The following is a 21,652-nucleotide window of genomic DNA, read 5'->3' as shown; positions in this document are numbered from 1 at the left end:
TAAACTAATAAAAACATATGTTTTCCAAGTTTATTATTATTATATAATTTAAGATAGACTTCTACTCGATCCATCAGATGAGAGATCCAGCACAATTGTTTTTCATTAATTTTTAACATTTCATATAGTGTTCTCAAATACTTAGTTATTTTCTGTTGTTTTTAACTTTCACAAGTTCAAGAAAAAGCTTTAAAAAATACGGGTAAATTTTTGTTATGTTCCAATTTTTGGAATTTTGAAAACTGGAACCATTTATTCTTTGGATTAAATTTTGGAATATCAAAATGGTTCCTGCACTTTACACTGAATTTTCAGGATCTGATGCAGTCTTTACTTTGGTTATTCTGTTCGAATGTGTAACCCTCTGCCCACAAAATTATATTTGCTAACATTTCGAAGCCTCTAGGAGGAAACGAGCATGCTTTGTCTTGATGCAACAGTCACGGGGCAAAGAGCACTCTTGCTAAGCTCTCACAAACAAAAGTGAGGTAAGTGTGGCGATATGAAGGGGAATTTGCATAGATTGGGGTTCCTTTAAATTCTGTTTCCTCGTTAATTCAAACCTGATATTGGTACATCAATTGTTCTCTGGAAATTTGCACTTTCATTAAAACATCACAACATTATCAAATCTTTTTTTTATTATTCATTTTAACTTCAAGAAATATTTTCCTCTGGTTTGACACAACCAAAAAAATTAGGCAGACACAAAAGTTCAAAAAACACCACTTACTCGCAGGAGCACAGAGGACGGACTTGGGCAGCAAACGAATTTGGCAAGAGAAACCCCTCAATCTCACATATGGCCGACATTTATATCAACGCAAACATCCTAAATGCTCCTGCTTACTGGTTACAACAAATGGAGTATTCTCATCACCTTTTTTAGTTAAAAAATGGGGGAAAACCTTGTTAACGTTTCGTAAAAACACCAATGCAACAATAAGCAACAACACGTTCAAATTCGCTGGCCATTGTGTGTACATATGTACAGAGTTGATTCGCACAACACGTGTACGTAACAAATATACTAGTAATTGTCTTTTCAAAACATCCTCTTCGCTGTAAGTTTCCACACACTATTCTCGTTGAAAGGTGATATCTCAAACAGTACTTTGTATACACTCAGAGATACCAATATAAGATACAAATTGATTCAATATTAGTATTAGTACACCGATTCACACGAACATATAGTGAAACATTATTTTAAACCAATGTCGATTTGGATACATATATTGGAAATAATACAATACCAAATACATAATTTACAAACAGTTCCAATGCATCAGGTTACAACAATATGCTCTAGAACCATCTACAATGCCAATAAAAATATCTCAACTCAAAGAATCCACCATGCTTCTAAAACTGTTGCTGCTAATACGATGTGAAGGCGCGACTTGATAGCCATCAGTTCCATGACTACAGTAGGCCAATAACAATTGCGTGACCACACAACAATGGAACACTTACCAGTCTTGTTTGACATCAACAACTAATATTCATCAGCTCTGAGGGATTAGAAATAAAGCACTTCTTTATGCACATATTTTTTTCACATTTAGTTTCGTTCTTCAGCTGATATTGTGGACCTGACAAGGAATATACCCTGCTTGATGATGTTCTAAATTCAAGATCTTTCCACAGCCAAGCCGAACAAAGAATTGACGAACGAAACAGTTTAGTCAACTAAGTACTGGAAGAATGGCAAAGTATTCATAACACACCCAAGGTGGAATAAACACGCATGCATGTACACGCACAGAAAGATGGAGCTATCCGGGACTTTTTGTGTTCCGGAATTTTCTTGTGACGTATGTTTAAGGCCCTTACAAAGATGCAAGAAAAACTACGATTTCTAGCGTAATTTTCCAAAAAAGACTTTACAAGTATAATGTAATTAAAGTTTATGCAGAAAAATTAATAATTGCACAAAACTGTTAAAATTGCAATACTCTTTAGGAAGTAAAGGGCTTCCAGGTGACATCACGTAATCGAGTTCCAGAAAGGCTCATCTGTATAAATTTCACCTTGTCGTCGCCAAACGAACTCAACTCAACAAAAATTTATTGGACTTACAGCTTTACATGTGGATATTTACGTCTAGCATACTACCTCGTCACCAAACGTAAATTATGTTCTGTCCAAGTTGGACAAATACAGGCGAATCAATCAGAGATATTTATCAGACATTGGTTAAGGAAATGACGTCAGAAGTCTCGCACTCAAATCCCGGCAATTTCATCTACAGAACTTTTGGGTAGTTATTGATTTCGTGTTTTAAGTCCACGTTATGCACAGTAAGGCTAATCGGGACTGGACTTACAGTTTAAAGTGGGATCTCAACCACAGTGCCAAGTGTATCCACCGGGTATCGAACCCGGGACCCCTTCATTACAAGGCGACGACGCTACCACTGCGCCATCGGGGAGGCATTTTTGGGTAGTCAAAGGGAGCTAGCTCTATATCAGAGCAGTACTGAGCAAAAGCGTACGTACATCCCAACCTGTTCAAACTTTCTGTTTGGTGGCGTCAAGTATGCTATTCTAGAATAATCGGCTTACCATCTGCAAGGCGTGGGAAACAATCTTATGAACTCTGACGTTCTGACAAACAATCGTTCTTAGAAACGAGAAATCTGGCAAATACAAATTCAGTGTGCAACGTTAGAGTATTACTGATAAACCAAAACTGATATTTTCGATTTGCCAATTCGTTATGCGGCCTGGCTTAATACTTACAGTCCTTGTTGCTTCTGGTTCTATAAAATATAGCGGATCTTCCTAACATTGCTGCGTACGTATATTGTTTGTACCGAATTGGTGATTTTTACTTTTCGAGTTCGCATGATCTTCAAAGGATAAACACATGTATGACGTCACTGGTTATAAAATTCTGTGAAGATTATAATGTTTCTAAAATGGCGTTGTAGTCGTCAAGTCTTTCAAGTGAACAACACTTTCTACTCTACACTCCATGTAAAGTGGACAATATGTTATGAAACAAATTATCGTCAACCGCACATTTAGCACAATTTTGTTCGGGATATTTCTTTTTGCGGGAATCTGAGTAAAGCTGTGAACACGGTCAACTTCCAACAGTAAAGCACCTTGTGTGTAAAGAACGGCCGGCCAGGTTTTGAGCATACGGTAATACTTGACAATAATAAAAAAACAGAAGACAAAGATTCTTTTTCTGTTTCTCAGGTCACGGCGGAAAGAGGTCAGCGCTCGATAACGTCGGCACGGCAGCGGCTGTGAATGCGGCCGCTGCAGCGCCATCCTCCAGCTAGGCCGACGGGTACGAGGAGTAGGAGAGTTCGTCTGGAATCACACTGTAGCGGATGGGAGGAGGCTCTTTGAGAAGGACGCTCCTCCGTCTAGGAGGACACTTCACGCAGCGACGGATGAAGAGGACGATGCCGAAAGCAGCGAAGATGGAGAGGGAAATGGCGAAGAAGAGCATCGAGCCGTAGTTCTCCCGACTCTCTTGTATGATGGGACGGATGTCGTCGGAGGAGTCGACGACTATTTCGGCCGATCCGAGGGTCAGCAAGGTCCTGTCCGCGGGGACTGGCCCGGAAGACATGTTCCACTGCGACTCGTTGACTTCCAGAACGAGCTCGGCGCTCCACTGCCCTCCCGGAGAGACGGACACGTTGCTCTTCGTTTCGGTGACCGTTGTCGTGGGCTCGGTCGTTGCTGCCGTCGTCGTTGACGTCACTGCCGTTGCGTTCATCGTCGTGGCTACGACCGTGACCGTCGATGTCGATGTGCTCTCCGTTACGGTGGTGCTGCCGCTATTGTTGACGAGAAGCTTCAAAGTTGTGGCTAGTAAGCTCGTCGTCGAAGCCATTGTTGTTGTTGTTGCCATGGAAGCCGTTGTTGTTCTTTCGGTGGTCTGTGCTGTTGTCCTTACAGGAGTCGTGGACAGCATTTCCGTTGTCGCTACGGTCGTCGTGACAACCTTCGCCTTCTGGAAATTCTTCTTCGCCGGTTTCCGGAAGGTGACGGACTTAGCCGGCAGAAAAGCTCCGTCGTCCTCAGCCACAGAGACAACGAAGAAACCTTGCTCCTGAAAAGTCTCTGCGCTGTCCCTTGGGTTCATCATGTACACCGACTTATTGTCGACCTGCAGATGGTACATCCCGGTGACGGACTGGAACCTCTTCAAGGTGGCTCCTTTCCATATGTTCTCCATCGGGAGGAACCTGTCGGTGCCATTCTCCAATATCCAGAGGTCCAGAAGCTTCTGGTACGCCAGCAGCAGGAACACATTTCCAGCGCTCGTGTTGGTAGCTTCCAGAACGGACCTGTGCTGCTTCCAAACTTCCGGATCCGCAAAGACCGGATTCAAGTGTATGTCGCCAAGTTCTTCTATCTGTCCGAAGTCCGCATTGAAACGATAGACCCACCGCCTGGTGCCACCGCTAGGTTCCGGACACAAGATGTACACAGCTCCAGCGGCAGTGGCCGTCCGGATATCACCTCGACCGCAGCGCCAGGAGGACACGGTGGCTTCCGGTTGAAGTTTCACTTGTATCCAGCGGGTAGTCCTGAGTTCGAACCTCCAGAACGACATCTGCACGCTGTTCTCTTCGGAGGGACGCAGATCGAGCGCCTGCAGCGCCTCTAGCGAATTGTCGCACCAAACGACGGGCTGGTGGGATTCCTCCTGGAACTCTGGACAAAATCGGGAGACGTTGGCCGCATCCTTGAGGCATTCGTCGCAGCACACGTACGACGTCCACAGGGTGTTGTTGAGGTCGAAGAGCCAGACGGTGTCGGTGTGGAGCCGGGGCCCGTAGATGGCGATGCTGCTGCCCGTGAGACCGCAGATGACCGGGAACAGGACGCGGTCGGGGAAAGACATGGAGAGGAAGCCGTCGCCGTCCACAGGAAACCTCCGCTCCCACTTCTTATCCTTGACGTTGTACTTCCACAGGTCGCTGTAGTACTTTATCTGCTGCTTGCGGCTCTTCCCGGAAACGGCGATGAGTTCGGGACTCTGCCCCCCGAACAGCCACCAGTCGCCCTTCGCGTCAGTCCAGGAGCCGGCGCCAAGCCTCTGCCGAGGAACCATCGAGTTGGCTCTCCAGGCCCTCTTCTGGAAGTCCCATTCTGCAAATATACGAAAAGAGTCACATCAGGACAAAGCTATTTGCCCGTTACTTTAACACAATTAGAACTAATCAGGCTTCTTGTAACTTCCAAAAGTACATATGAAAATAGTCCCGTTTGTTATGGCATAGCATATTGCATTGGCTCCGATATTCAATTCTACCTTACTATGAATGGTCAGTGCCACTAGCGTAAATTAGATTTCTTCGGAGGCTGCTGGAATTGCAAAGGTGTGTTCTAGGTATTAAATTTTTTAAAACCATATTTCAAGTTGTTCAAAGACAAAAATGATAATCTGGGGTAATTTTGAACGGAGTAACTACTTTCATTTTTCCCGAGTTCTTTACGGCTTTTATTTGAAAATTTTGATTTTTGTCAACATTTCTGGAGGAGGGTCCGTAGCTCCATCAGATTGCCCTGCGTACTCCAGTGGTCAGTGCTGACAATTTAGTCTAATAAGATGTATATGGCTGCAAAGTTATAAAATCTACATCTTACGAAATAAAATTCGATTAACGAATCAACATCAAATTAGCAGCTCCATTTGTTAATGGAGGTCAGGAAAAATTTACAGTTTATGGAAAATTGGCAATTTAATGAGCATATAAGATTGTTGCACAGTGTCACATGTTCGATGATTTTCAGCACTCCAATCGCAAACTTCACGATTACATAGTTGGCCGTATCTTTGCTAGTCCTGAACTATTTTTAAAATTAATTTGTTTACAGTACGAGGACGTTTCGTGGGGAGTTCAAACTGCATAGTCTACCTTAAACACGCCACTGTCATTGTCGACAATAGTTGCGTGCGAAAATTATTATCCGGAGAATGCTTTGCCATTCAGAAAATTAGATCGATGAAAAGACCACATTACATTCTATCATTACAACCAAAATAAAAATCGCATGCGTGGAGACACCGTGTAGCTATACGCGACATGAAATATGTTAAGACAAGCAGATAATGTTGTGATTAGATGGCATTGTGGCCTCATAAACAATGTACCTCTGTCCCTGAATGTGACAACAAAGTATACTTGTGTCGATATATGTAGTTATATTTTAACATTTTCCCTCTAAAGTACAAGCATACACGCAACCATAATTCAGGTATGAACTAAATTGGCCCTTGCCTCGTGGATACTGATAGCTGAGTGTGAACGTGAGTGTTTATTTTCTGCAAGAAGAATGGACGGTTAAATGAGGTTTTTCATTTTTGTGATACTTGTGTTTAATGAGTAATGGACCATCCTTGATTTGAAGCTATCAAATAAAATAGGAAAAGTTGATTTATGCTCAGCGTTAAGTCCATCTAATCTATACTCCATGCAAGCCATTAACACAAATCAGCAATTCTTGTAGATATCTTGATCTACAGTTGTTGCATAGAACATTCGTCTCTTCTTCTCTAAGAATTGGGAAAATGGCAGAAAATTCTATTAATTATTGACAAGCTATTTGAATATTCTTAGCTCAGTAAACCATCAAAGGGTAAAAAGAAAAGCCAATTATTAGTTTCAAACCAAACATATCACGTAAGAGAACCGAGTCAACTGTTTAATTTTGTATTTATTTTATTTATTTACTATTTAATTGGCTCGTAACATGACAATTTATTTATCATCATCTTTCAAATGTTTCTTCTTCTTAAGCATTTGGCTTTAGTTTTTATTATCCATGAACAGTTGGGAGATTTGTGATGAGCAACACAAATTATTTCACTGCGTTGTAATATGAGATTTGTAAAGTTACGCGCAGGTCGTGATATGTATTTTGTTAAGATTTTTCGAGAAATTATAGACAAATCTAAAATTTTACGAACTTCGGAAAGAATGAAGAGAAATATTAACAATTCTACCATCATTGAAATCAAGTTTGACGTGATTTTATATCTCAATTATATCGATCTTGTCAATGGTTCAAAATTGTATGTAACAAATGAAATATCAAATCAATGTGTAAATTCCATCGCAAAACTACAGCAGTTATATTTTCATAAATACAACGAAATTGAAGATTTACTATTTAGTTTGGACTTAGATTTTAGAAACTGCAAGATCGTGCTGGAACATGCAACCTGCTGATCAAACACACATCGAAAGTGAAATGAGTTTGGTTTTGGGACCACAGGCAGTCGCAAAACGTGCCCACAGATTTGTTACCCAGCGACGGAAGATCAGAAAAAGGTTATTTCGCCATTAATCAAAACAGCACAGCTAGAGCCTGGGAGCGGTTGATTGATCGCACCGCGACGCCCGCTATAAATAACCGGTGTCAGGATGCGACCCGCGTGACGCAAGCATGAAAAGGCGTCCCTTAATTGTGTTCCCGGCACGTGGGGTAGGGGAGGGGGAGGGCAGGAAAGACGCTTTTCCCCATGCGGATAGCAATTGACTAGCTCGCTGCGAGGAGGTCGTGGTACTTCCTTCAAACTTCTTGGAAACGGCGTCCCACCAGGGAATTTTCGCGAGCGAGAAGGAACTTCGAGGGCGAAAATTTCCAGGAAAAAGGAGAAGACAGGTAAGAATATATTAAGATGTAAATTAGGCAATGATCACCTGCAGCACTGCAGACTCAAGGGGTTGCAGTTTCTATTGTTTTTACAGGTGCATCCGGAACGATCAACAGCTGGCACAGGCGTTGAGAAAGAAAACACTCGAATGCTCCTCCGAATGCATACGGTGACAAGCAAAATATTGGCTTGTCACTGTAGGCATTCGGTTACGGAATGAAACTGAAGCTCTTACATGCAAATTGGAGAAGTAATCTATTTTGATGATTGGTAACTCAGAAAGACACATGCGCATCCAACCAAAATGAAGAATATGCAAGCAACCACTAAATATACATCTTATTACACAGTTCCAGTGTCGTAGAGGGTAAGGGCCTCCGCGATGGTGTAATGGTAGCGTCGTCGCCTTGTAATCAAGGGGTCTCGGGTTCGATACCCGGTGGAGGCACATAGTGGTTCGGATCCCACTTTAAACTGTAGGTCCAGTCCCGATTAGCCTTACTGTGCATAAAGTGGACTTAAAACTCAACTCAACTCGTAGAGGGTAATTCTCTAATTCTTAAAAGTCGTTTTCCCCTTCTTTTAACATGGTTCTCCCTGATGTTTAAGGGTTAATTATCTTGTTGCCTTGTAATCAAAGGGTCCCAACTCAGATCCACAGTATCCTGGAGTCCCGGGCTCGGCGGCACATTAGTTAGTGTTTCGGATCCCACATTAAACTGTATGTACTGAGTATCGTATTAACCGACTTCCGTGGCGGAGGGGTTAGCACGGCGAGCTATGACACCTGGGATCCGGGGGTCGAATTCCGGCCAGAACATGGGTCTTCATTACGAGTGTCCCTTCATCAAAAATCATCATTTCACCACTCATCCTCATCTTAGCTATTAGCCAAAGTGGCAAACAAGCTAAGTAAAATAAGCAACATCAATCAATAGATCTACCGATTTATCGTATTTTGAGCCCAAAGTGGACGTAAAACAAATTTGGGCAAACTTTGCCCTTCATGAGCCAGTTTTACTGTGTAAAATTTATCGGAAAATTCAATTCAGTATGTTAACATCGTTAAAATTAGGTTATTTTCTCCCTTTCAGAATACTGTTCGAAAAGCATTTTAACGAACAGTGGTTTGTTCTATTGTACAGTGGGATTCATAAGTATTCCCAAGAAAATTGTCCATCGTCATGTTTATTCTCTTTGTTTTACGTAATGAGACCTTCAAACAATTGAATGAAAATCCGTACAATCTGCTGACAACCTTTATACAGTCACGGACAGTTCTGGATTGTAATGAATGCATTGACTTGCAATGGAATCGTTACAACTCAGCAGTGTCCGTGACTGTACCAGTATACATAAAACGCTGTCATTAAACACATGTACGATGCAAGAGAAAAAAACAATGAAGTCATGGACAATTTGTCGAGCAATATTTGTGCATCCCACTGTACTGATAAAGTAATCCTTTTTTAAAAGTCTGGTTACTGCGGGTAAGTAGCTGTAATGTGTTCTATTTTCTACTAAATTTCACAAGTTAATATTATCGACTTCGCATTCTCTTGTTTTGAATAGCACAGAGTTCAAACGAGCTCAAATTACGGCATTGTCATTTACCTAAACGTGAAACCTCACTCCTGACGTCACTGCTTTGTCAGGAAACGAAACACAGCATTACGAAACAGTAAATAACCGCCAGCAAAGGGAAACTCGATCATCAACGGAACAGACAGCCCTCTCCTTTACGAATCGGGGGCAGAGGCTAACGATGCCTCATTGTTGACGAAAGCCAATTCAGCAGAAGCGATGGACATTTTCGGCCATGGAAGCTGATTCCGATGGCGGATTGTTTTGAAGTGGGTGCGCTCTGCTGACCGTCAACTTTCGCGCCGTTAAGCATTTTGATACCTCGCTTAATTAGCTGGTTCCCTTTGTTAATGGCGCGTCCACTCACTAATTGCTTACACATGCAGGCAGCCGCAGGCAGCAATAATTTCGCCGCAAAATTGCATTCCGTTGGACGAAAGGGTGAAAATCTAACTTCTCATTCGTTATTGTTGCATGTTGGGTGAAACAAGCGTTAATACTCTTGGCAATTATGGACTGAAATGGATGAGGCAGTACTCGGTTTGAATTCTTTTTTAAATGTATGCAAAAGTAAACAACAGCAACATAAATTACTTCTCTACTGTCCAAGAAATTATAGCTACTGGAAAATGTATGCAACCCACTACTCCTTTGCAATAAGGTAATAGCTCTCAATAATTTCATATTTTTGTTCCCTTTTCCAGAGGAAGTGACTAAAGGTCTAAAACAATGGTTCTAAATCTTCGTGAACCCGCGGCCTGGTTAATTCGTTTACTTAAAAGTCGATGCCCCGTTCCCAACAATTTTACTCGTAAAAAGTTTTCAATTTTTTAAAAACTTTATACGTTAATTAATATGTACCCTTGAAACATAATATTAATAAATAAATTAAGGCATAATAATGGAGAGTATCAGTTGGATAATGTCTAGGGTTTTTGACAAATATAAAAGTTCGTTTAAATTACTTGGCAACGATTGGATCGTAGTTGAATCTTTAATGTCATCTTGCAATATATAATTTAATTAATTTGGTACGTCCTCATTTTCATTGGCATATTAGCCGGGCCCCGTGGCGGCGTGGTTAGCACATCGCGCTACGCGACCAGGGGTCCCGGGTTCAAATCCCTGCCTGGGCATGGATGTTTGTGAGTGTCCATTCATCAATTTCATCATGTCATCACTCATTCCCATCTTCCCAAATTAGCCAAAAGTGGCACAAAAATCGAAGTAAAATAAAGCAAATCAATCAATCAATCTTTGGCATGTTCCATTTCACCGAAAAATTCCAATTTATCAGAATATTCCCACTTCAGTATATTTGTTAATGAAAATGTATGTGCGAGCTAAATTGGCCGTGCGTGGTGTCCGTCCGTCAACCTCGACATTTGGAGGTGGGAAGCAAACCCCCTCCCCTCTAGCCCGTTAGATCGTTTGATTTCTCACCGACAGGGACGAGAAAGAATTCCACCTTATCGCTGGTGAACCCCGAAGGAAAGGCCAGGTGTGTTGCCAGCTCTGGCTGCAAGTTCCAAACTTCAGGAGAACCTCTTGCGGCCCGGTGTAATCGACGCCAATGAGCTGAAGAAATGTCAAAAACCTCCATAGAAACTGTAAACACGCCACTGTCTATTGATATACAGCACTCAGTACGTCTCAACTGTTTTCAGCACCCTCGCCCCACCCTTTACGCTCTAACCGGAGAAATACGAGCAGTTTCCCCTCCACCAAACAAACACCTTACTGCAGCAGAACCTGTAATCCGCTGCTGCACCACTTAAACTTCCGGGCTCTGTCCAAGAGCCTTGAGAATTCGAGAAGGGGGGAGGATACGTAATGTTTTATGCAGGTGGAGGAAAGCGCGGCGCCTAACAAAGGAACCGCGAAGCCTCTTCATCAGATTCTGCAGCCACTCTCCATGTAGATCACCTTTCCTCGCCACCTGCTTCCCCTTCTGTCATCACAACTTACCCCAAAATAGGATTATTTCCTCCGGGGCTCTTTTTTCTTAAAACCTCTCTCCCCTTTCATCTTACTTATTATTCCCTCACTTTTTCCCTAACTCTTCCTTTAATCCTATTATCCTATTTTTTCCCCTCGAGAAGGAGAGCGGGAAGAGTCTATTTGCGTAACCGTTGTGGAAGTCATCTTTATTAGAGAAGCAGAGACTTCCAAACGAACTCAATCAAGGAATGGAAACTTCGTGTAGCGCCGGACTCTTTTGCAAATTGCTCCATAGATGGTGCTGCTGCTGCTCGTGTAAATTTCGGGAGGCGATGAAGCGGAAAGCTTTGCATATCTTGTTTAAATCTTGCATGCAGGTTCTGCAACGGTATGGGTAACGTACCTGCATGAGGACCGTCTCCGCTGCTCCGACATTTTTACGTGAGCAGGTGCGCTGGCTGGTAAATCGGAATTATTTACAGCACGATGTTCTACACACTAGCATGCATAAAACATGCCCCGCCGCTCGTACTGGCGTGTTACGAATGACGAACTGTTTAGCAGATCTGTTGTGTTTTCCAACGCTGATGAACAGTTTAAAGTTACAAAAAAGGGGTGATGACGCATGGGTAGTGTTGCCAACCTATGATCTTTTCGGTACATGTATGTAAATTTCATCCTCACGGACCGAACCATATGTTCCTGGAGAGAAATTTAGACAGGAGGAATATTGTACAAAGACACTTCTTATAATAATATAATGACCCTTAATTTATTTAGCTGTGAATAATGTCTGCAGACAACACGTTTGGCACAGAGGATTGATGCAAAGTTATATTTTAAAATTTTAACCTGTTAGATCAAATTAGATCTCAGTAAAATATCAAATGACGATGTCCTAGTTAATACGTGATGATTTTATAAGTAATTTGTGGCTGAAAGTACATTATAAGCTGCATGCTGCCATAACTTCTTTCTACATTGAAGTATTAGTGACATTTCCGTCAAACCATTTTTTCATGTGCAGTGTGTTAATAGTGTTTGGGCCACAATAAATTATTGCACGAAAAGTGTATCTTACTCATTCAAAATGCATTCGGTGATACATCGAAAAGGATGGACATCGATTTCCGGCAGATGGGCTAATCGCGACTAACCCACGGGTGCGATTGGAACCACTGAACAATGTGCCTCCACCGGGAGTCGAACTCTGTACCCCCGGTGTTATTGTTACCATACGTCATGGGGAAGGCCACTAACAGATGGTAATAAAGAGGGGTGAAATATTCCCTTACCACATCTCAAAATGATGAAAGAAAGGGAGAGAAGGGAAGGAGAAAAAAATATTTTTCAGCAGCGGTAGCACGTAATATACGTGTGTGTGTGTGTATAGTATATACGTACGGTATGCGCCAAAATATAAAGTGCTGAAACTCGCGCATCTCGAACACGTGGTTGCGTTTGTCGACGAGGCATAGCTCCAGCTGCACGTGTTCGCAGTAGTGAAAAGGAAGTTGTGTTGTGCAGTTGTTGTTGGAAATGGGTCTCTCGACGGAGGAAAAAGTATTCATTGTTGAGCATTATTTCCGCTCATACGGAAGCGGTCGTGAAGGTGGACCGAGTTTGAAAAGGGGTGACTGGTCTATATGCAATCCAAATGACAATCGTCCACTCCACATGCCCTAACCTAACCTAACCTTAGGTTTCCTGACAGTTATGCAACCCAAAAGGCACGATTGTTATTTGAGTTGCATATAGACCAGTCACTATATTGTAACATGTCTTATACTTTTGTTCATCTTTTCATTTCAGTACTGTATATTTTGGCGCATACGGTATAGTCATTGTCTTTGCCATCTCATCTATTTCATGAAATTGCCATTCGTCACGGTTTGCCTGGTGACGTACAATCAACTAAAATAAACAAAATACATTCTTATGGAAACACTGCTTCCGTCCTAACATTACGTTCTTTCATAATACCTAAAGCCTGCGATATTCAATGTTATGTGGGTTGCGTGGCAACAAGGCGTAAAGTTGTTGAACTACCCATGGATTACTACTCTGTTGTCTCGTTGTAGAGTACCAACCAGCGTTTATTTATTTTGAGGAAATGGGCGAGGGTTTAATCCTATAAAACCCTCCTGAACAAGCCACTGTCATAAAAGCTCATGAAGGTGCAACTGTTGCGCGAATACACTTATTTTCCTCAGCTTTCATCCGATTAGGACCCTCAAAACACAATTAGAGTCAAGTTTCTTGCGAGTGAGCTAAAAAAAACTCAACTTGATATTCCGCCATTGTTCTCCATATATTTTTTTCCCCTTTTCTTGCGGGTGTGCAAAATTATTCTTCCTGCGCTGATGTCGCCTCACGGCAACAACAAAAGAGCCGAAAAAACGGAAGATGAGGGTGAAAAAAAGAGAAAGACAAACTTTTCCTGTCTGGTGACAAACTTTCCCTCGAGGTTTCCCATTCAGAAGGCCCGCAAAAGTGAGAGGGGGGGGGGGGGGGAAGAAAATACTCCCCGTCCAACTTATCTCCAAGATGCGACGCGATGCGATATCGCAGTGGGTTCGGCGCCGCCAGGAATTTAAATGCAAATGCGTCTCATCGTGGATTCAGATCGTTTTGTCCGGTGACGTTTAACTAGGAGGATGCCTGGCGGAAACTCACGCTTAAGGGAGGGATAGGGGGAGGGGGTCCCACCAACCACTTGCAAAAAAGTTCACGAGGGTGGAGGAGGCGGTGGAATAGAAAGAAAGAAGGAGAAAGAGAGAGAGAGAGAGAGGATGAAATGGAAATGGAAAATAAATGTCCCCGCTCCCACTGCCTAAAGTACAAAAACGTGCTTGTCTGACCTTTCGCAATGCCAGAGGAATATGGAAAGTGTGCAGGATAAAAAATTTCTTAGCATTTATCCCTAATGTGCATACATTGAGTACTAATGGTGTTTCTTGCTAGGGTCGAACGAAACCGCACTGCACGTACATGCTTAAAACCCTCATTCGTAAATATTAATACATCTTGATGAGTCGATCCTTGTATTTCGTTATTTATATCCTTCAGGCTAAAAAAGTAAACAGCTCCAATGTAGAAGGATACCTTTTTTGTTAGAATGCAGTGAAATTAACTTTATTTTTGCACATTCATCCATTTTAATATTTTAATATTTTAGGGCGTTCGGGAAAAGACACAAGTCACGAACTACTATTTTCTGTTTCCACTGAATTAATTAAAGAAAATATTATATAACTATTATTCTATATTGTGCATGTGTAACGATTCTTACAACGATTGTAACAGTGATGTAATGTTTGCTATTAAAAGAATAAACAAAAATAACTGTCTGCTCTACAATTGTATTTTTGTACTTACGTGATTTTCCTGAACAGCCTAGATTTATCATGTATGTTTATCAAGAGAAATTTCAATTTCATTTAAAAAAAATATTTGCACAGTGTAGGAATGAACTACAATAAAATCACAAGATTAAATACATAGAGGAGCACCCGTCGGGTACTTCTATGTACGGGAACTTTCGTGTGACGTTTCTTGGAAGTCTCCTAGAAGTCTCCGAAAAGATTGAAGCGTCTATTTTAAAAATCCACATTTTCCATAAATCAGCATGTATAGAGAATCAACAAGAGCTGTCATTCTTCGTAAAGTAAAATTGATAGCTAATAGATAATAAAAAAATATAAATTTAGAGAATAATGTTAACAACAGTACGGTCTTGTTACATTTATTAATTATACAGATTTTGAATCTACAAGAAACTCAAATGAGTCTATACTGGTCGATAGCGGGATTCTGAAATAAGTGATTAAGCATGAAGGTACTTTCTTCCAATTATCATTGCAATTTCAATGATAGTTAAACGGTTGGTTTCATGCTACAGTCATTAAGGAAACTTTGTTCAAATCGTTGGTAAATTTTAATATTTATAATTTGTCTTTGAAGTTATAGGTATTAACAATTGTGATGGAAATTTCCATAACTAAAGGGCAGTGCTCTTATATTTAATATACAAAATTCCTTGCATGAATCTTAGTTCTGAGTGTGCAAGGATTAAAAAATTAATGTGAAACAAAAATTTACATTTTAACTCAAGAAATCTTTTATGAATCCAATGTTTTCCATATCTTTCGGCTAGTGTCAAACAAACCTTTAATTCAATGAATACAATACTACCAAAACTTACATACAATAATTTGGAAAATGGAAGTGCAGAAACTGTACTCATTTGTTTCATCATGCAGAAATGACCAGGCGGCTATTATCACCCTATTATTAACCTTACTATTTCTATAATATTCATCAGTGTACTATGAAATATGGAAATACGTGACTTATTTATTTCATTTATTCGATTTCTCTTCCATATTAAGACCCGGGTTCGATACTCGGTGGAGGCAAATAGTGGTTCGGATTACACTTTAAACTGTAGGTCCAGTCCCGATTAGCCTTACTGTGCACAAAGTGGACTTAAAACACCAATTCAATCAATCAATCCATATTAACATATTAAGGCTTTTATGATCTCAATCGCAGCTAATGTACAGTCACCGGCAATAAAAGCGGGACACCTAAATCCTGAAATGTTCGACTCCCTTCAAGGAATTGTGTGTTGTCTAACTGTACGGTACAAATTTCCAATGGCAACTTCTATCACTGCCGTAGAGTTAGGCAACGCCTTGCAGGGAAGTAAGTATTTCAGGATCTAGCTGTCCAGTTTTTATTGCCGGTGACTGTACATCCTGCATATAAAACGTTGAAAAGCCATATTGTAATGCCTAACAGGTGTATACGTGCACATAACTGGTGAAAACTGTCGTCACAGCACTTCGTCCAATCGACGCTGGAGTCGCGAAACTGCACTTTTCAACTGCCAATCGCATTAAAGACAATTCAGGTGCGGGCCCTGCGCTTTTTCCGAGGGAACCATCAAAAAGACTGCAGCGATGGAGACAAGGAATATTGCCTCAAACATCCCGAAGTTCTAATACCGTATCCAGGTCCCTATTCGACCATATCTCCCTCCTCTCCTCCCCTTGCCCCCTCCCCTTTTCCTCTTCCAACTGCGGTTTTGCCGTTTCGGGATGATTTCCAGAGATTCCCCCGAGGCTTACATCATGGAGCCCTCTATGATGAAATCCCCGTCCGAAGCTTCGATCACAAGACATCGTTTCCTCCGCGGGGATGCAGCATCGCTGAGCCGAGCGTAATCCACTCGGCTGAACATAAATCTCCCGCGCAGGACTTTCCTCCTGGAACTAATTTTAAAACGCCACGCTGATTTGAATTTTAAAGGCGCCCGTCCTTACGTAAGATTAAGGCAAAATTACATTGGCTCTCATTCGCGGAACACTGCGCACCCCTCCCCCCTTTCTTATGCGTCTCTCACAAAGTGCATTGCGTGTTAATTACATCTTACGAAACCACAAATGGGCTACGAAGTAACGCTTCGAAGACAGAAGCTTTATTTTTATTAAGAAATGAACGTGTGCGCACGTTTCTGCGCATGCATCGGCACGCGCATGCGCAGTACGGTAAGATGTGCTACCTAATTCTATCTTCCATCATGATGCAATGTGCATGAGGCAGGTATCCTTTTTTTACGCACACAAGTAGCCACACCACACACACATGGACGTCCGAAAGGGAGGCAAGGAGGGGCCACGTCTCTTCCTGGAAAGTGAGCGTCAACCTCAAATTATATTATTCACACATATAATTGCATTTCAGTCGGAAGTAATTTATGTTACTATCATAAGAGTGTCGCAAGAATATGATAATATTAAACTGAAGAAGTGTTTCTTTGTGAGGGATAACTGGAAAAGAATACCTTGCTTGCCCGTCCATGCAAAAAATTCAGCGGACGTACACACACAGTATCAAAAGTGAATGATTCAAACTAAGAAACAGAACAACAGTCAAGGAGGAAGACAAAGATATTTATAGATAAAAGAGAATTAAAGTTAGAGGAAGAAAGATAAAAGAGACAAACGAATAAAGATAAATATGGAAGGAAAGGGATAAGTAAAGATGGAGGAAAGAAGGAGAAAATGATATAACGAGAGAGGGAAGGAGTAACAGAAAGAGATACAAAAACAAATGCAAAGAAAAAGAGATAGAGGAAGTGAAAAAGAGGTAACGGAACAACTTAAATATAGTTAAAGAGAGAAAGGGATGACATCTCATTACTGCCACCATTGGCTATCACGAAGATGAGGATGAATTATGATCAGATGGATGAAGGGAAAACGACAAACATATAGGGACGACAAGAGCCCTACAGGGGATTATCCAGATCGTAGTTAGTCTGAAGTCCGGGGTGCATTACGTGGAAAAGAGAGTGTCTCCAGAAAAGGTCATCCCTTACACCCGAGAGAGAAAGAGAAAAAGGGTAATAAAGGGTGAGTAGAGGGGATGAAAGCCTCCTGTGTTAAATGGCATAAAGTCAAATTGCTCAAAAGACACGGCCACAACAGCATCCTGCGCGTGTTCTGCTCTCTTGAGCTGGCCCTTTACGCTGCACTGAAGTGCATCCTCTCTGCCTTCTCCCGTCCCCGCCCAAACGAGGAGCAAAACAACTCAGGACTTGGCTCGCTTCCCCTTCACAATGGAGGGATCAGAGGCGAAACAAGGAAGAATCTGGCAGCAGCGATGCCAACCCTGTAATCATTCGAGAGGGTACATCGATGGGTTCCACACCTTGTTGAGGTCAGAGGGGGTGGAAAAGGGCGGCAGGATGACAATGAGAATGAAGTAAGGGCTGACGCGAAGATGAGTCAGAAAATTTGAATTGTAAGAAGCAGTTGCTCGTAACGGAAGAATAAAAAGACCATAATGACAGTATCGTTCGTGGCTCCTAGAACTGTGCGATACTTCGATACATCGATATAGAGTCTATATTTTCGTAAAAATAACTTCAATATATATAATACAAGACGAGACAGGTATGTGTCTCCTTGTATCCAACCTATAATCCAATCACCGTTCATCCAATCACACATCTTTCCTGCTTGGATATTCTTGCCGCGGAGCTGTGTGGGAATGGTTTCCAAAAAACTTATGTAGTACACATCTCCATTAAAGGGAGATCATATCGCGACGACGTGGATGTACTGGTGCTTACATGGAATTGATGAAAAACATTAATGGAATTGAATTTGTTTATTAAAGTCCACTTGATGCACAGAAAGGCTAATCGGGACTGGACCTACAGTTTAAAGTGGGATCCGAACGACTATGTGCCTCTACCGGGTATCGAACCCGGAAACTGACGAAAGGATACTCATAAGAGAACTCCCATATCCAGGTCAGACTCAGTTAGCGAGCCTCCCCGGTGGCGTAGTGGTAACGTCGCCGCCTTGTAATCAAAGGGTCCCGGGTTCGTTACCCGGTGGAGACACATAGTGCAGTCCCGATTAGCCTTTCTGTGCATCAAGTGAACTCAGTTAGCGACATCGTGAGTCAGTGTATCGAGGCCGTGTATCTGTGTGCACGTATCATGCATATTAAATCCTGGATATACACAACACCTTCAAACACATGTGGGGACATGGACAACCACCATATGAAGAATCGAACTTATAAATAATTAGTTATCTGTTTTTGACGACCGCTATTTAAAATAGAGCAAAGATATGTAATCGCTATACGTATGACACGAAGTTAAACAAGTGACGTGCTTACTACCCTGCATTGAAGCCCCAATGCTGGCGCATCCTCAACAAGTAACATACAAAAATGAAATTTGGGACCGCACTGGGGAAATGACAGATTACATGCGTCTTAAGAGATTAGTTCTGTTTGAAAATACCAAAGTTCTCCATAAGTTTTACAAAATTTGTTGCCATATAACAACAACAACAACAATGGCATAGGTCGGAAATGGAGAGTTTTACAAGTCAAGAATTGGCAACACTTCCTCGCACTCCCGGAGCCAAAACCGTTTACTGCCTTCGTCGCCTGTGACGTCAGAAAGCACTCCAGATAACGAGCTACTGCTCCATTCACAACATCCCATCGCGAGCTCAGGGTTTCATAAAAGGAAAAAAAAATCCCGACAGAAGTATTTCCAATACGAACAACAACAATCTCCCTTCCCCCACATCCATTACGCAGGCATTCTATAACGGACGCAAACGGTTAAGAATAATGGCCGCCGGCATGTGTCACGGAGCGCCCTTCGGGATTTCTTTCTTCTTTTCTCTCGCGAAAAATCAATTCTCTTAAAAAAGAGAGAGAAAGATCTCCACGGAGGACCTACGTAAGATAAATCTCAAAGTGGAGAACCATCCTATCTTTCCCCGTGAAGTGGAGACATCCCTATTCGATAGCTCAATCAGTCCGGAGGTCACCCATGAATATGTCGAAACAATTCATTTCTCACAAAGTCCTACGGAACAAAAAAAAACAAATATCGCTTCGCCGGAGCGGAAGAAATTGGAGAGCGAAAAAATAAGTCAAAGATAAATCAGCAATGGCACGGAACACAAGAAAAAAAGAGATGGATAAGAAACGGAAAAAGTGAAGCAGAAAGAAGCAATCACGGAAAAGAAAGTATGTTTTTCTTATACGGAAAGAGAAAAATAAACTTTTTTTTCTTTAAGGAAGGGAGAAAAACACTTTCAAATTCAGAAGAGTAAACTAGAAAGAAAAGCATCGAAAACAAACAAAAGGAAACAGTGAGAAATATTTCGAGATGGAAAGGAAGAGAAAGAAGAAGGGAAATACAAATAAACTGAAAGATAGAGCATGTAGTTTTGTGAAGGAGATTTATCACACTCGTCTCTCTTGTGCGCATCTTCCATTCTCATTGATCTGATAAGATTAAATATTCATTGGCTCACAAGGCAGAGATAACTTGCAAGGTTTCTAGACATGTGCGGATCTCCAAGAGATGTCTTCTCGTCCCGCGAATAAATCTTATAACTAGGGCTCGGAAGCTGAAGATCTATAAATTGCCAAAAAAAAGACCTATAAAAAAGACCGAAAAATATCAAAAAAAGGACCGAAAAACGAAAAAAGGACGTATAAATGTAATCCAAATGAATTAATAACTTCAGTTTTAACCCCTTTCTCTGCGCGGCACCTTGAGATCTTTGCAGGCGTGTGCTGTCTGGTCGTATACACCGAGCTGAAAGCTTCAAAACAAGAGAAAGTTGCCACTTACAGCGCGACCTTCCAGACAAGTTACGGTTAAAGGATCTTGTACCGTACCTGCTTCAGTCGTCCAAAAATGTTTTCCTCTCGTTTCAGGGATGGTTCAAATATATTTATTTCTCTTTTTTTTAATTTCTTTACTGCAGAAAGGATGTTTAAGAGGTGAACCGATGATGATTCGAATTGAGAATGGGCAGTAAAAACGTAGTCGAAAGAAGGTGAAGTTACAAAAAAAGCCGTTAAGACCTAAAACAAGGCTAAAAAAGAACCAATAAGCCAAGAAAACGCCGAAAAGGGCAAAAAAGGACAAATAAAACCCCACCTTTTTCTGGCCAACAATGACCCAAAATGAACATATATTATGTTGGGCCTCGTCTTCGGACACTAGGGAAAAAAAGGATTTTTCCTCAACTTCCGATCCCTACTTATAACTATATTTTCTAGGGGATCAGACAAAACACTGACCAAAAATGAAGCTTGAGAATTGTAACGGTACAAAATACACACTTAAAGATGAAGATTGCCATAGTATAAACGAGTATTCTGAAAATAGTTACTTCTAAAAGTAAGGGTGCCCTGTACGGATATTTTTTTAATTCTGAAGTTCCGGACAGGAAAAATTAGCTATTTTCCGAACAAGTCGGGAAATGTTCCACATTTCCAGACACTGTGATATTCTCGAATCCTACAGACCTAGCTCCACCGACGAGTTAGGAAGCTACACGTTTAACTCAGGGTTGTTCAAGGTCCATGAACCCATAAATTCTAATGGGATCTATTGGGTTCCGCTGAAGGACAGGAAACGTTTTTGTCTTTTTCTTGCACAATTTAAATTCGGTACAAGTTGCGTTTTGTTTGATTGAAAAAAGTTACTGGAACGTATTTAAATTAGTCTGGAAGAAAGGTTCCTGGACAGTATTTAAATTGATCCGGAAGAAAGGTTCCTGGACCGAATTGAAATACTTTACAGGTAAGAAGGTTCTTTACGGTCCAGAACCCATTTACGCTTGCTGGTTTTCTCTCCTGGACCGGAATTGGATTTATTCAAAATTCTTGGACCTTCAACAACCCTGGTTTTACTCACGCGCTCTGCTTAATACCGTACTAGTCAGTACACTGGTTCGATTCTTCAATTGGGCTTTGGCTTAACTAACTAACTCACTCTCTAGCATTCTTAAACCCGAAGCTTCATGGCTGCAGCAACATAGGCCTTCCATCTGTCCCTATCATGAGCAAGATCTATATACCCTTTTCCATCCCTATCGATTTCCTTTAGGTCCATCTCAATGTTGTTCTTCCATCTTCGTCTTGGCCTTCC

At 41.5% G+C, this 21,652-nt stretch overlaps 1 protein-coding gene across 1 annotated transcript in view; it reads right to left on the bottom strand.

Annotated features, from left to right (window-relative positions):
- Positions 1-761: 761 nt before the first annotated feature.
- The window catches only part of LOC145986492 (uncharacterized), a 107,870-nt gene continuing 86,979 nt past the window's right edge, over positions 762-21,652 (bottom strand). The window contains exon 2 of the mRNA XM_083120565.1: positions 762-5,123. Coding sequence (XP_082976691.1) covers positions 3,292-5,123 — 1,832 coding nt within the window. The 3' untranslated portion in view covers positions 762-3,291. The remainder of the gene's footprint in view (positions 5,124-21,652) is intronic.

The sequence above is a fragment of the Lepisma saccharinum genome, chromosome 4 (assembly GCF_977018435.1).
Source record: "Lepisma saccharinum chromosome 4, izLepSacc3.1, whole genome shotgun sequence".
NCBI classification, from domain to species: domain Eukaryota; kingdom Metazoa; phylum Arthropoda; class Insecta; order Zygentoma; family Lepismatidae; genus Lepisma; species Lepisma saccharinum.
Note: the sequence above shows the minus strand (reverse complement) of the source record. Positions and strands in the feature narration are given on the sequence as shown.